Raw genomic sequence first — 17,285 nt, forward strand, 5'->3', positions numbered from 1 at the left:
GAAATCCATGAAATGCCATGCTAAAATGGGGCTGCCCTTGAAAATTGTTTGAAAACTGTTCTGTTGTTGTTGTTAACTGAGTTGGTCCTGACTCATGATGACCCTTTGGATGAGACATCTCCAACTCAATTAGAGAGGTTTTGGGCATGAATTTGCAGGACCTAAGCAGAGCAATGGAGTATTCTTCACTGCTTAGAGTCTATCCATTTCCCTCTCTTCAGGGATGTAGCCAGGATTTTGGGAAGCGGGGGTGGTCCAGATTAAGTGCCACCATTATAATGGGACTTGGGTGTGGTGGCAAAGCAGCTCATACCATTCATTGTATCTAATAGAAGGGGGGATCCAGACACACACCCCCAGCCCCATTGGCTACATCCCTGCTCTCTTTCTACAGTACTTCTTCCTATATTTCCTAGCATTATTGTCTTTTCTAATGAGTCCTTCCTTCTCATGATGTGGCCAGAGTACAACAGCCTCAGTTTCGTCATTTTGCCTTCCAGGAAGAATCCAGTCTTGATCTGTTCAGTGACTTATTTGTTTGTCTTTTTGCCCATCCACAGCACTCTTCTCCAACACCATTTCTCTAATGGGTTGATTTTTTTCCCCCTGTTAGCTTTCTTCACTGTCCAGCTCTCACATCTGTACATGGTGATGGGGAATATAATGGTTTGGATTATTCTAACTTTAGGACTACTCAGTTGTATATCTTTGCAGTTTAGGATCTTGTCTAGTTCTTTCATGGCTGCCCTTCCCATGCCTAGCCTTCTTCTTTTTTTCTTGGCTGCAGTCTCTGTTCTGTTCAGTGTTTGATCCAAGGTATGGGATGTCTTTAACTACTTTGATTTCAGAGACTGTTTCGGAAGCTGCAGCTAGTACAAAACGCAGCAGTCAGCCTGACATTGGGTTTGCATTTTAGAGACATTATAAGGCTGGTCATACAAGAACTGCACTGGCTTCCAATTTTCTTCTGAGCTCAGTACTTGTTTTGACCTACAAAGCCCTAAACAGCTTGGGGCCAAGATATCTAAAAGACTTCCTCCTCCCATACGACTGCCCAAAATGTGAGATCCTCAGAGGAGGTCCTGTTGCATATCTCAGCACTTCGCGAGGTTGGATTGGTATACACAGGGCTTTCTCTGTAGCAGCACTTCAGTGATTGAATTCCCTGCTGATGGAAGTTAGGCTTCCATCTCTTGTTGAGTTTCTAACAGGCAGCTACAACAAGGTTGTTCCACGTGGATTTTAAGACTATTTCTAAATATTTTAAACGAGTATTTAACATGTTTACTTTTTTAAAAAATGTACTGTTATTTGTTCAGCACCTCAGTAGTCCTTGTAGCCTTGGATGTAATACAGAGATATTAAATAAATACAGGTGGCCTGCACATTATGCAAGAGATCTGTTCCAAGACCCTTCACATAATATGATTTTCATGTAAAATCTGGAACCCTATTTTTCTTACCCCAAATGAACAATGAAGTGCTCTCTATGCATTTTCTAGGTCCTCCAGCATGATTCTATAGTATGTTTCTGCCAGAAGTTGACCGCAGAGTCATGCTGGACCATAGGGTCCTAGTGAGAACACTTAAGTTCTCTAGGCATTTTCTCGGTCATCCAGTGTGACTCTATCATCAGCTTCCATTTAAAGCATACCATAAAATTGTGCTGTAGGACCTAGAAAATACCCAGAAGAACGTGTTTTTTTCTGATGTCCACTGAACCCATATTATACGAACTCACATAATACATGGCCCTACTGTAGTAAAGTAAATCAGTCTCAATAAATCAGTCCATCATCTTGTGGCCATGCTCAAAAATATATGTAGATCAAACACCTGATCTTAAATCGAGAATCATTGAATATAAAAACAAGGTTATAAATCACAATTTCTATGCCAGTCAGATCTGTAGAGTCTGGAATTCATCCATGACTGTAAAATAATTATGGAAAGTGTTATCTTTTAGCTACTGATGAAGATCTTTTCAAACAGTGTCATATATTACAGTTCTTTATTACAGCCTTTACAGCTCTTCAGTACAGTTTGCTAGTGACCTATGGCTGCATATGGTTGACTTTTCTACTCACAAACATGAAATGAATTGTAGTGTATTTGTGACTCCAGTGTACATCATGGACTTTTATATTTAGGTTGAAACTACATGTACTTATTATCTAGTTGCTCTCAATATTGTATATTTTAAGCTTATGTTTACAGTACTGTATAGCTATCCATATATTGCATGTGATTAAGTAGCGTCTAGAGTTTGGTTGATTTGTATTGAGATATTTTTGCTATTCTGTGTTCTGTACAAATTTTTCATAATATTTATTTTCATATTTACTTTTGTGGAGGATTGTTTTGATTTATTAATTTGTTTATATTCCCTCTGTTCTTAGTTGGTGTTTTCCTATTAACAGCACGCTCTGTTATTTTAAATTGAAACTTTTAAAATTGCTTTTTATCTTCGTAAAGTACATTTTTAAATTGTTTTAATATCATGAGTAGTTTAATTCTATTCTAATGTTCAGTTTTTGTACGTTTTTAGATGTATTTTACTTATTTTAAATTATAAAGCTACCTGGAGTCCCAATATTGGCGGGGGGGATGAGATATAACGAAAGATAATGATGATGATTTGATTATTAACTCTCCATTGCAGAAGATCTTTAAATTGGGGTGCCTTGTATTCCTGTGATTATTACTATACTTCATTTGTCTGTTGAAACCGAACAAGTTAAAAACAATACAAAAGCAATAAAATATAGATATTTATTTAGAAAGCAATTAAACTGTTTAAAAATATTAAAATGCATTACAAACTATATACAAGCCTTGACAGCACAGCATTAAAAAGCCCAACCCTCCTCAGCACTTTTTTTTTTACCTGCTGGCAAAAGGAAAGCAGGGATGGGGCTGTGCTGACCTCTCTAGGGAGAGAGTTCCAGAGCCTGGGAGCCACCACCAAGAAGGTCCTCTCCCTTGTTCCCACCAAATGAACCTGAGAGGATGATGGGAAAGAGAGAGGGGCCTCTCTGGATGATCTTTGAGCTCTATCATATAGGGTCTTACAGGTCAAAATCAGCACTTTGAATCGTGTCCAGAAATGGACAAATAGTATATTCCTGTGTATGTCTACTATGAAGTAAATCTTAGTGGGCTTACTTCTAGGTAAATGAACCAGGATCGGTTGCAGCCAATTACATTCTATCAAATGGAAGAGTGAAGAAAGAATGTCCCTTGGCTTCATCAGATGAACAAAGGGGAGGACCACAGCCTAAGGTGGCGGTTTTATTTGTGAAAAGCCATAGCTGCCATATTTGTGAACTAATGCTTACAAATGCATCAGACCTCCTTGTTTTTCTCTTTTGAAGTGTAAGTGGTTGCAATCTGTTACAAGAGAGTTATCAGTTGAGATTGAAGGAGAATTTCATCCATCAGCATTTAATCACTGTGAGAAATGGCATTGCTTGTGCTCTGGTAGACTATCATGACATTGCACCATGTGGCTGAGAAATATTTGGATGACCTGAATACATTTCTAGAATATACGTGACTATAAATCATGTTTAATTTCTCTTTCTTGTGTCTTCTTATCTTTGGCCTAGCTTAACCATGAGCTATTGGGATGTTAATTGTTTCCTCCAAATTTTTTAATTTTGTTTTCAGTCATCTACCTGAAAAACTGAAAATACTAAAAATTCTCTCTCTCTCTCTCTCTCTCTCTCTCTGTGTGTGTGTGTGTGTGCGTGTGTGTGCGTGTGCGCGCACATGCATGCTAGGAATGTAATTCTTGAAGGAAACAACTAGAACGTTTTTTCCACTACAAGAAAGTTTTAGAAAACCACACAGTTCTGGATGACTTATTTTATGCAAAATTCACATGTGATTGTTTGAAGGAGGGAAGAGAACTTTCTTCTCAGGAAACAATTTTTTTGTGCATTGAAAAGAATGTTTTCTGTGCAGAAATGGCTGTTCAAAACAACCATGTGCCAATTTTGTTCGGAATATGTCCTGAACTGTGGTTATTATTGTCAGTCCAGGATTCTTCTCACCAGAGTATCTCAACACTCTGCAAGCATGTTTTTCAACCATCATTTGAATGCTTTTGAATATTTTTTCCATTTCTAGTACAGTGGTGCCTCGGGTTACGAAATTAATTCGTTCCGCGGCTAATTTCGTAACCCGAAAAACCTTCGTAACCCGAATTGCCATAGGCGCTAATGGGGAAAAAAGCCGCGGCTCTGCCGCGGCTCCATTTAAACAGCGCCGGAGTTTTTTCGTAACCCGAAAAAACTTTCGTAACCCGAAACAATAAATCCCTATGGGATTTTTTCGTATCCCGAAAAATTCGTAACCTGGGTATTTCGTATCCCGAGGTACCACTGTATGTATTCACACATACACACACAGGAAGCCTGATAACTGCCTCATTCTTTTAGTTGCTCTGTTTGCTGTTAGCACTGATAAAAGGATGACACAGCAAGTAGCACTAGTAAAATTTCACTGGTACCACTGCATTCTGTGGGTCTTGCTAGTTTAGCTTGTAAAGTTGTATGGTCTTGAATCATATATGTTCTTGAGCCAAAAAAAGTTATTAATTAATAGTAAATGTGACTGAGATTTTTTTTTACTATATAGTCAAAGAAATAAACAATCCATTGTATGAATTACTAATTCAGACGAGAGAGAGAGAGAGAAAATAGCTGTGCTGGCTAAAAATCCCAGAATATGCATTACAGTAATACAGTTTACCTGGCCAGCTGAATGAGTACAAAATATTGTGTGAGATTTCAAATATTCCAGAACCCTTAATCAAGAAAGGTTATTTTAAAAGCAAAAAGAGAGTCTACATTTAGCCTGGAAATAATATATTTATTTTTTCAAACTGCACTTCTAAACAACAGATTTCTTTTGAGTTCCCAAAATAATATCCTTGGATCTAAATAATGTTTGATTTCTCTTTCTTGTTCTGCTATCTTTGACGTAGCTTAACCATGAACTAGTTTGAATTTTATTGTTTTACAAAAATATTTCATTTTATCTTTGCTCATTTATGTCAGAAGTTCAGAATATTAATTATACTATCCTTCCTACCTAACCAGCCAAAAGGAATGTTAAAAAAAGTTTCAACTTCATTCGTGGTTTGTTTTTTAGCCTAAGAAAAATTTATCTGAAAACTTACAGCAGGAGTCTAAGAACATTTCGAACATGCTAGTATCAGTATACCTAATATAAGCGCTTGTTTTTTGGTATCTTTTATGGGAGGGAGACAAATACATGAGTATATACAGTACTTTGATTCTAGTCTGCACTTCGTCCAGAAAGTTATCACTTTCTATTTTATTGATCTTTTCAGCTCAAATTTGAAGATACCCTCTCAGTCTACAGAAAATTGTGCTACGGCATTGGGGGTGCCCCAAACCAAGTTGCTAGCAGCGCTGTTTCATTCTTTCTTCCAGTCTACCTCTTAGATGTAGCTCTGGTAAGTAGTTTGGGAAAACCTGCAATGCCTTGGACTCATAATGGATTAGTAAATTCATCTTTGGCAACGTTACTGTATTTGTTAACTCACTATTCAGAAAATTCAGCTTCTAAAATTTCTCTTTGTTCTTACCAGAGTTTGAAAAAGTTACTATTTTTGTCCCATATCCTACATCATTTGAGCGGGAGGGGATTGGGCTCAGAAAGAGCTTCCTCTAAGCTCCATCCTCACCTCAATCTTTTCAGTATGCAAAGGCATCTTGTAGCACCTTTTGAAACTTCTACTGAGCATAAGAAGTTGTAGCATTTTGTAAGACTTGGTCTACTTCCTCAGAGGCAGGGCTACAAGATCCCTTTACATACTGATATTCCAGACTGACATGGTCAGGGCCAAATCTGCACTGCCAAATAATGCAATTTGACACCACTTATAACTATCATGGCTCAGTGCTATGGAATTTTGGGATACGTAGTTTTGTGAGATACTGTAGATAGTCTTCTCTGTCTGGTGCCACGACCAATAACAACTCCCAGAATTCCATACCATTGAACTATGGCAGTTAAAGTGGTGTCGACCTGCATTGCTTCTGAAGTGCAGATGCAGTCTAGATCTCTCAGTCACTTCAGTTACTTAGGGCCTGAACAGATAGGCCAAAATAAAGCTGCTTTGGGTCATTTGGGAGGTATGCTGTTTAAATGATGCATGTGTCCTAAGAGGCCAGAAGCTTCTGGCCTTTTAAGATCTGTGTGTCATTTAAACAGCATACCTCCAATGTGACCTGAAGTAGCTTTATATTGGTCTGTCTGTTCAGGCCCTTAGTCAGTCTCAATAGAGAGGTTGAATCTGTTCAGCTCTTTCTATTGATTGTGCCATTTCTTGGTCTCTCACTTTGAGAATTCACATGGGTTAAACATGCCCAATTGTAGCTAAAATTGTTTTAGTACACACTATGCTGCTGGTGGACTTACATAATGAAAGTACCTGACACCAAAATTTTACAAGCAAAAGCTTGGGGGATTTTGTGGAGTCTTGTCCACCCACAACACACCCACAATAGCAACTCTGTGGCAGATCTTTTAAATCAGGGCTGGGGGACATGTAGCCCTCTGGGTGTTGCTGAGCTTTAGTTCATCAACAACTGGAGGACCAAAGATGCTGCACCCTTGATTTAAATCCATTTCAAAAATCATTGCTGTCACGGGTGAAATCAATCCCACCATCCCCATATCAGTGCAGACTTTTGGACTGATTTTTTTTATGAAATGATCAACATAGGCTGCATCAACACTACAGTTTGTCATGGCTCAATGCTATAGAATCCTGGGATTTGTAATTTTGTGGTACATTTCGCATTCTCAAATGATTGCCTAGAGAGAGGTTGCCAGAATGACATGGGAAGCAGCCAAAAAGAAGTATAAATAAAGGTTAATAATAATAATAATAATAATAATAATAATAATACTATCAGTCCTCAGATCCCGTAGAGCAGTAGCTCTTAAGCTGCATTGCGGAGCAAAGCAGGAATCTACTCAGTGACTTCTCCATGCCACCAAAGTGAAGTTTTACATTCCAGTGTAATAGGTATAGGAAAGAGTTATTGAATAGCAATTTTTTGATTGGCAGAATTTGACTGATAGAACATGCACAAAGGTAGCGGTACCCTTCCACCTCTTAATACCAAAGCTGCATGAAAGCACAGGAAGAGCTATGTTTTAGTTCAAAATTTGTCACTTTTTGGTCCAGAAGGGCTGTAATTTTCCTCTTATTTTGGCTGTCATTTCATACACTACATGAAAGCTGGTCATGGAGCACAATTTGCGGATCACTATGGAATTTACTGACTGTAAACATATTGCTAGTTTGTTCCTTCCTGGTGACAGGGAGTTATCTAGTTTAAAACCTTCAATATCAAGTAGTTTGTGGTGTTGTATACATAGTAATTAAAGATTCCCTGTCATATTTACAGAAAAATAACCATCAGGACAGCTTTTAAACAATGCAAAAAGAAAGAAAGAAAGCCATAAAACCAAGCAGTAACAAAGGAAATTGCAAGCAAAAGAACACAGTAGTAACATTCTTATCCTGACATGTATCTTGAATAATTGTTTTGTGCAATTTAATTCTTTTGGTGAATATGCCTTACTTCAAGTCATTATGCTTTTTGATCTTTCAGATTACTCCATTTTATGCCTCCTTGGTGTTCTTCATTGGCAAAGGATGCGGAGTAGCTGCAGATCCTATTGCAGGCTTTTTTATTAATAAAAGCAAATGGACTAAATTTGGCCAACTCATGCCTTGGTAAGTGTGCTAGCTGTTCTACTGGTTTTCTTATTTGTTGATTTCTTATGGCATGTTATTTCTTTTGATTTCCGCTCATATGCGTATTGTTAGTATATTGTTGTTTTCAAAAGTTTTTTTCCCAATAGAATTTTGCAGTTATAAATAAAATTGTTGTTGCTGTGTACTTCAAGTCATTTCCGACTTATGGCAACCCTGAAGTGATCTTATCATGGGGTTTTCTCAGGCTGAGAGTGTGAGACTCGCCCAAAGTCAGCCAGTGGGTTTTCACAGCTGAGCAAGGAGTGGAACTCTGGTCTCTAGGGTTGTAGTCCAAACTTCAAACCACTACACCAAACTGGCTATACAGTGGGCCCTTGTTATACGCTGAGGTTTGGTTCCAAGATCCCCCGTGTATAACAAAATCCGTGTGTGCTCAAGTCCCATTAAATATAATGACATAGCAAAATGGTGTCCCTTATAAAAATGGAAAATCAAGGTAAATTTATACTTTTTTGGAACATTTTCAAACCGTGTATGCTTGAATCCGTGTATAAAAAATCCGTGTATAAGAAGGGCCAACTGTATATATATATAATTCATGTAATTTATGTAAATGATAGAAAGATGTTCTTGATGGCTCTCGAGGATTCTCTTGTTGCTTTGTCAGGTGATCCTTGCTCCTAAGCATCCCCTCTCACATAGTGGAGCCAAGTAAACCCCCTGGTTCACCTAGGGAGTTGATGGTGATAAAGCAAGTGGGATGGAGAGTAGAGTGCCAGTGGTGGAAAACTCAGAGCAAGTCTGACCAAACCTGGGCTGGTGCCCATTGGAAAGCTTCGTCCTTGGTTGTGGTGGCAGCAAAGAAATAATTCTTCTCTGTCACCATTGAATCTGCACTGTGTTGTCTACTTGAACTGTCTCAAGTGGTCAGTGACCCTTTACAGGAGCAGGATGCAGACCATTTGGCAGCCCACTGTGAAGAATTTGCATGGCCCTTTCCAGATAAAATGACTTGGGCCTGCTCCAACTTGGATGCTGTGGTTGATATAAATCCACTGGATGTAATCTTGGCTCCTGCGTGTCCAATATTATTGGCTATGTTTCAGTTTGTACAGCCTGAGGATGTGGATAGGATTCTTGGTGAGGGCCACCACACATGGAAGCCTTGCCCTTCCTGGCTTACAAAAGAAGCCAGAGGGGGGACTGGCTGAGTGGGTATGGGGAGAAGTGAATGCCCCATTGCAGCAAGGCAGAATTCCACCTTGTCAAAGAAGCTTTGGTGAGCCTCCTATTTAAAAATTAAAATGAAAAAACCCTCCCTTAACCCAATTATATTGGATAACTATTGGCCAGTCTCCAATACTCCTTTTTTTGGAAGGTTCTGGAGCATGTGGTGACCTCCTAGCTCCAGGGGTTCCTGGATGAAATGGATTATATTCTAGATTCATTTCAGTCTGGCTTCAGTCCTGGCTATGGGTCAGAGATTGCTTTGTTTACCTTAGTGGATGACCTACACAAGGAACTGAATGTACAAGTGTGTCCCTGTTGGTTCTACTAGACTTTTCAGTGGCTTTTGATGTTATCAACCATATTATCATTCTGGACTGCCTCTCTGAGATTGGACTTGGGGGCATTGTTCTGCATTGATTCCAGTTCTTCTTGAAGAGGTAAACTCAGAAGGTGGTGGAGGATTCTTGTTCAAGACCATGGCTGTTGGCCTACAGGGTCCCCTCAGGGCTCAGTTTGTCCCCCATGCTATTTAACATCTACATAAAACTACTAGGAGATGTAATCTGAAGTTTTGGGGGTTGGATATTAGCAGTGGCCAGGAGTCTATTTGCGTAGCTAAAACTACATCTGTGTCAGATTTGGCAATCATGATATATCCTTGATTACATCCCATTTGGCTTACTCTAATGCATCCTAAAGGCATCAGATCCCTTCTGATTTATTAATTTGGGTACACCCTGATTGGTCCTTAGATGGAAGACCAGCGATGAATACCAGGTGTCGTGGGCTATATTTCAGAGAAAGGAACTGGCAAAACCACCTCTGAGTATTCCTTGCCTAAGAAAACCCTATGAAATTCAGGGGACTACCATAAATTGACAGGCAACTCGAAGGCGCACACACACACACACACACACACACACACACGACTCTACATGGGGCTGCCTTTGGAAACTGTTCAGAAACTCCAGTGGGCCCAAAATGTGGCAGCCATTTAAATGTCAATTATGCTTTAAAATGAGGTTTTAATTTGTATTTAATTTGTATTTTTAACTTGTATATTTTAAATAAAAGTTTGATTTAATTATGTTTAATGTTTGACTAAGAGGGGTTTTTTTAAGTTGTACCACTCACCCACCCCAATTTGAGCATCCACAGATGGCAAGCCCTATTGGCTCTATTGGTGGGGTGTACACCCAGCCCCAACATTAAGACCCAGAGGCCTGGAGGTCTAGTGGTTTTTGGCATCTGTGGGGGAGTGTGGAACAGAATCCCCGTGGATACTAAAGGCTGACTGTTTTGTGTATACTCTGAGAAAGGTGGGGTATAAATGAATGAATGAATGAAAAAAACAATGCTGAGCAGGTGAATCACGTTCCAGAATATCCATGGAAAATCTACAAGAATTCATCTTAGATAATGGGAAAACTGAAATATTCAAAGAGTTCCATACCTTGGATCAAATAAGAGACTGCGGTCAAGAAATCAGAAGACCAGGACTGGGAAAGGCAGCTATGAAAGGACTTGACAAGATCCTAAAGTACAAAGATATAACTCTAAACACAAAAGCAAAGGTAGTCCAAGCCACTGTCTTCCCCATCACCATATATGGATGTGAAAGCTGGACAGTGAAGAAAGCTGATAGAAAGTAAATAAACTCATTTGAGATGTGGTACGGGAGAAGAGTGCTAAGGATACAGTGAATGGCCAAGAACACAAACAAATGAGTATTAAAACAAGTCAAGTCAGAAATCTCCCTGGAAGACAAAATGACAAAATTGAGACTGTTTGGCCACATCATGAGAAAGCATGATTCACTAGAAAAGACAATGATGCTGGGAAAGGGAAAGGACTGTAGAAAGAGAGGAAGACCACATGCTAGTTGGTTAGACTCAATCAGGGAGGCAGCGGGCTTGAGTCTGCAGGGCCTGAGTAGAACACTTGAGGACATGGCATCTTGGATATGTCTCATCCACAAGATCACCATGAGTCAAGTTCAACTTGAGGATAGTTAACAACAACAAAAAGAGAGGGTGACAACTATGACCCTCCAGATATTTTTCACATCCAACTTCCATTAGCCCTAGCCAGCCTAACCAATGAAAGATTGTGGGAACAGTAATAGTAGTCGTAGTCCAAAACATCTGGAGAGTCAGTTACAGGACTAAATAGTCATAGAGGGCATAGAAACATAACCTTTTGATTTTCAGTCTCTTTTAAGCATTCCTATATTCAAATTGGTTCTCATCCATGCCTTTTAACTGGTTTATATTTATTTATATGTGCATCTCAGTCTTCCCCCAGGAAGTTAATGCAGTTCTTCTACATTTACAACACCCTCAGGATGTCGTAGTTTAGTCTGCTGAGAGATCTCCTTGAGATCAAATAATGTTATTGAAATAGAAGGTACTCTACTTTTTTCAAACTGCTTGTTACCACCTGGAAGAATTGCAAAACTTTCCATTCTAGCTGTAACCCAAGAGGCAGGGTTAAAATACCTAAATCTGTTTGTTTTCTGAAGCTCAAGGAGCAAACAAGTTACAAGAAATTACACCTTTTTCTGTATCTTCCACCCACCCACTCCCATCTTCCTCTTAACATTTGAGGCCTTATTCCACAGAAACCATTGACAAGGGAACTGTGGCAGGTAGCAATAAAGATTAGAATGTGGAATCATTGAGCTGGAAGGTACCACTACTGTCACCCAATCCAACCTCCTGCCATGCAGGAATACTAAAGCACTCGTGAAAGATGGTCACCCAACCTCAGTTTAAAGACCTCCAAAGAAGAGGACTCCGCCATGCTCTGAGTTAGTTTGTCCACTGTTGAACAGTTCTTACAATGAAATAGACTGGATCAGGGAGGGTAGATTCTTATTCTCTGCAGAATGTCTTTCATAAGGAGGCATGTATGCCGGGCACTTTATTGTTATTTATTGTTTGAGGTTAGTCTGAATGATCTTTCAGTTGTTTGTAGACCAGTGCTTCTGATTACAGATGTTCCTTTCCAGCTCTTTTAATTCTTGAGTCTAAGATTTCTGCCAAGTATACCTGTCAGTGTAAGTGCCTGGAGGTTAACATGAAATGGACACTCGGTGGTGCTTGATGATCCCTGTTTATATTTTGAAATGGAAGCAAAGAAGTAAGTATGATGTATTGGTTTGAGTGCTGGACTATCACTCTGGAGACCAGATTTTGAATACCATCTTGGCCACCTAGATGAAATCATACCCTCTTAGTCTGAGAGGATGGCAATGGCAAATCCCCTCTGAAGAAACTTGCCAAGAAAACCCCATGATAGGTTCACCATAAATCAGAAACAACTGGAAGGCAATGTGAAGTTGAAGGTTTTCTCGGCCAGCGTCTATAGTTTGCTGTGGATTTTTCAGGCTATGTGGCCATATTCTGGAAGAATTTATTCCTGTCATTTTGCCCGCATCTGTGGCTGACATCTTCAGAGGGTGGTATGGAAGTGTGTGGGGTATATATACTTGTGCGACCCTTGGTTGGGAGGAAGTGATTTACATGTTAATCTGTGTGTTGGTTTGTTGTTGAATGGCACGGCCTCACAGTGGAAGGATATGTGTGGTGGATATGTGTCTATTTAATTAGTAATCTGTTGTCTGCAGGGAAACCCCCTGACCCTAAGTGGTGTTCATTTGCATGTATCGAGTATTGATTTTGGTGTTTTTCAGAACTTTGTGTGTATTCTTTATTGTTGAAGTTCTCCAGGTGTTTGTGGATTTCAATGGCCTCCCTGTGCATTCTGACCTGGTAATTGTCGGCACAGGTCAGAATTTCAGTGTTTTCAAATAGCATTCTATGCCCAGATTGGTTTATGATGTGTTCTGCTACTGCTGATTTTTCCAGCTGGCTCAGTCTGCAGTGTCTCCTGTGTTCTTTGATTTGTGTTTGAACACTGCGTTTAGTAGTCCCTATGTAGACCTGCCCACAGCTGCACAGTATGTGGTAAACTCCTGCAGCCATGGGAGCGTTTCTCCTGTCCTTTGCTGAGCGCAGCAGTTGTTGGATTTTCTTGGGTCATCTGTAGATCATTTGAAGGTTTTGTTTCCTCATCAGTCTCTCTATTCTGTTTGCGACTCCTTAGATGTATGGTAAAACATCTTCCTTTTGGATGGTTGTTTAACTTCAGTCCTATGTTTTTTTCTGGGTCTGGCAGCCCTTCTGATGACTGAGCTGGAATAACTATTAGCCTGAAGAGCCCAGTTTAGGTGCTTCAGTTCATTTTCCAAGAAGTGGGGTTTCAGGTCCTTTTTTGCATGGTCTACCAGTGTTTTTATTGTGTTCTTTTTTTGTCCTGGGTGATGGTTGGAGTTTGTGTGTGTGTAAGTTTTCAGTATACCGTGTGGCCCAATCGTTGGTTTGGTTTGTGGATGACCAGGACATTCAAGAACGGTAATGTTCCTTGCTTTTCTTTTTCTATCATAAATTAAATGTTCTGGTGGATGTTGTTCAGATGGTTCAAAAACACGGTCAGATCTTCTTCTCTGTGGCTCCAAATGGTGAACTTGAGGGCACTCCACAACAACAAGATGCCCATGTCATATTGGGGTAGAAGTCTATTGTGGAAATGAGTAACAAAAGGAAACTTTGGTGGGGGAGATTTTATTGTTGCTGCCTCCATGTTGAATACTGCTTTATTATTGTTAGTTTGATGTTTGTGATTTTATATTGCACTTCTCTGCAAATAGCTCACAGACTATGATAGAACCATAGAGGGTCAAACAGTGTCGTGCAAAATGTGTGGCCTTTCCTGGATCTGGAAATTTTGGATGTGAGGGATACAATAATGAATCACTATCCAACATGACCCCACCACACATTAAAATAATTTGGGATGTAAGGCACTGCCAACTAGCCTTGCCCTCATTGTGTGCTGTGGCTATTCACTTTTCCATTGAGACACATAGAAGAAATGCTTCTGTGCCACCCATTCATTGAGACCACATACAGTAGGAAAGAACTGTGCATGCTGTGATGATGGCTATAAGGTCTCTCTCCCTGCTTCTTCCTGAGTAGAATTAATATCTCTTGAGACCTTCTATCTTAGCCCATTATCACACATGCCTACCAATTTACACATACAGGAGGTCATCCATGCAAGGAGGGTGGGCCAAATAATCCTCTTCTGGGGGAGCTTTATGTGTTCACATCAGTAACCAAGGAAAGATATTTCTTAAGCTGTCCAAACTTGTGGGAAAGATCAGCAGCGGCCAAAGGTTGGCTTGGTCAGGTGTGTGACACATCCCCTCTTTGCAGTTTTTAACCCCAAGAGCTCAGGGGATGAAATTTACCACATCATGTTGGTTCTGTTGCAGTACAGCTCTGGCAATAGCCTTTGTCACTGAATAGGCCATTTGGTCTTAAATAGGACCTATCGTTCAGCATAGAGCATGCTTGTATATCGCATGTCCGTTACACCCACTCTGAAGATCTGCTTACACATTGATTCTAAAGGACCTAAATCTTCCTGAACATTCAGAGGTCTAAAGATATTTACATTAAAAGTGCACAAAAAGACATGACATCTGTCAGTAATTAATCAGTACAAATTTTATGGACCATAGCTTTGTCAGTGTAGTTTCTCCCTCCAGACCATTTTTTTGGGGGTGCTCTTTCCTCATTCCTGTGTTTCCTTTCAATCTTGACACTATATTTATTTGTTTCTTTGCTTGTTTGTTTGATGAATTGTGACATTACATGCTGAGAAACCAGATTGTGGCCATTTCCCTTGCAGTCCTTCATACCCAGCTTCTCTGTATTGCTTTTCAGTCCCTAGAGAAGGCTGGAAGAGTTATTGTGCTGATTTAATACTTTCTTGTATTCAGTCCTCCCCCCTCAACCAGCACTCTTCAATACTGCAAATAATCAGCTGACATATACACTACATGAATGATGATGGATAAGGAAATACTGTGCAAATAGTGCTGTTCTGATGGGATTAATCTGTATTGTCTGTTCATTCAGGGTTTTTTGTTAATAGCATCCATGGTCATCTAATTACATTGTGCAGCGGCTGCTTTACAAGAACACTGGAGAATTCTGTTGTCGCTAGAGGTCACGCTCTGGGGAATTAATTGCTTCTGCTCATCACACACAAATAACAAAGCTAGAATATACTCGATGCTTTCTCTTGGCTTTACATCAGCTTGACTGCCATGCAGTTTATCAGCCTAAAGTATCGTTTTAGGGTTTGTTTAGAACTGCGTTTACTCACCGAAGAGCAGCTCTACATTTCTTTGAAGTTTTTGCCATCCAAATTAATGGAAGCATGCAGCAGTCATAAAACAAAGGGGCTGGCTAAAGAGCAATCATCTTCAGTTGACAGTGACAGAGCGGCTTTGACCCCTTATAAGGCGATTCTTGCACACATCTGAAAGTATAGCAGTAATGAGCTCTTTGGCTGGGTAACGTTTTTAAAAAATACTCATGCGAAACACCTCACATTGATAGAAAAGGTAGATGATCAATTCAAATATGATGTAACAACACTTGCCCACAGGCTTACGATATAAAAACCACAGAAAGTGGTTAGGTCATTAAATAGATATGTTGCTGACTTTGAACTAGAGAGACCTGAGTTCAGATTTCTACTCAAGCATGAAATTCATTGAATCAGTCCCAATTCTGCAGGCTAAACCATAATAAAGATAGGGAAACTCAATGGCCTCTTTGAAAAAACCACACTGGATATAAGTATAATAAAATATAATAAAAATTAATCAGCATATGTGGAGGAAAGCATGATGAGTGCTATGGTACTGATATAGATTCTTGTTGAAAAATGAGATGGTGGTCTTGTCTTTGAGTGAATGAGAGAGAATCACAAGGACTGAAAAGTAGTCTCGTCCAATATAAGTTTGCCTTAGGGTCGGCATACGTCAGAACTACGTGAAGGCACACAACAACAACAAATGTCATAATATAACTAAAGGTGTATCCATACTAGCCTCTCCACCTGCTCTAATATGACTCCACCAGAACACTCATATATTTGAGAATTAAGACAACATGCTGTTGTCCTCCTTTCTAGTGGCTGTTTTTATCAAAGTGGTTTATTGAGAAGCATCCATCATTACCAGTTTTACCATTTCAAGACTGGTTTGGAGGGTGCGATTTGAATAAGTTAAAAGGAAGAAAAATGTATTGGTCATGTGCAAGAGTGGGTGGTTTGGTGTTAGGAGGAACAAAGACAATACAAAACATAACAGAAGTCTGTAGCAGCCTGCAGGTTCTAAGAAAATATTTTTAGGTACTTTTGGTACTGAAAAGGAGTATGTACATACATGCTACACTTGCAGGAAGTTCCTTGTGAAGGATCCTACTGGGGGAAAGGAAGGCCATGAATAGGGATGTATGCTTGCTTTCCCAATAATCTTGCAGGCAATGCTGGATTTATCAACAAACTAAGTAAACTACAATTTAGAGCTCCCGATTAGGAGGAACCTCAAAATCCAGAAACATACCTCTCAAAAGAGGTTAGATTAATACCCTATTTCAGTAATGTTGTGGCACCTCCTAAAGTTCACAAAGATCTAACCTGCACTGCAGAATTAATACAGTTTGATGCCACTTACACTGCCATTTTTCCTTTGGAGAGAAGCCACAGCCGCCAAACTGCACGACTTCCCTCTGGTGGAAAAAGAACTTGAGAAAAGCAGGTTCTTTTTAAGCCGCAGGGGCAATGTAACAAGTGTGCCACTGGCACACTTGTTACGTAAGCGCCGCATGGCCACATGTGGAGCTTACATAAAAATGGCAGTGCCCGTGTACACAGGACACTGCCATTTTTACACCATCCGTACATTCTAGGGTTAGGGACTGTGCAGTTGCCACACGGTCCCTAACCCTAAACCAGCGCTGGTACGCCGCTTTATAGTAGTATGTACCATGCCTTTTTTACCTATCAAAATGCTGAATATGTGTATTTGACATGAAATATATTGTCTTTTTTCCAGGTTGCTGGGTTGTACGCCTTTTCTCGCTGTGTCCTATTTCTTGCTATGGTACCTCCCTCCCTTCACATCTGACAGATTTGTATGGTGTCTGAGTTTCTATAGCCTTTTTCAGGCACTGTCTACAGTAAGTTCATCAAATCAATACTGAAATCATTTTTCTCTGCTATTTGAATATTCTATCTTTCTGAACAGAATTTATGAGAGTGGCTTTGTTCAGCTATAATTTCCATAGGCCTGCAGCCAAGATGGCCAGCTTCCATGTTAGATGGAGAGTGGTGAGAACAGTACTCAAAAAATTACATCAGTGAATCA

At 39.8% G+C, this 17,285-nt stretch overlaps 1 protein-coding gene across 3 annotated transcripts in view; it reads left to right on the forward strand.

Moving 5' to 3' along the window:
- MFSD2B (major facilitator superfamily domain containing 2B) overlaps nucleotides 1–17,285 on the forward strand; it is a 47,751-nt gene that overhangs the window by 3,292 nt on the left and 27,174 nt on the right. For 2 of the 3 annotated variants that reach the window (XM_042477328.1, XM_042477337.1), the window contains exons 2-4: nucleotides 5,360–5,485; nucleotides 7,659–7,783; nucleotides 16,974–17,097. In XM_042477328.1, the coding sequence (XP_042333262.1) occupies nucleotides 5,360–5,485; nucleotides 7,659–7,783; nucleotides 16,974–17,097 (375 nt within the window). Of the gene's footprint in view, nucleotides 1–3,171; nucleotides 3,283–5,359; nucleotides 5,486–7,658; nucleotides 7,784–16,973; nucleotides 17,098–17,285 lie in introns of all 3 variants that reach the window. The other variant, XM_042477322.1, reaches the window with a different exon arrangement.

This window comes from Sceloporus undulatus, chromosome 1 (assembly GCF_019175285.1).
Source record: "Sceloporus undulatus isolate JIND9_A2432 ecotype Alabama chromosome 1, SceUnd_v1.1, whole genome shotgun sequence".
NCBI classification, from domain to species: Eukaryota; Metazoa; Chordata; class Lepidosauria; order Squamata; family Phrynosomatidae; genus Sceloporus; species Sceloporus undulatus.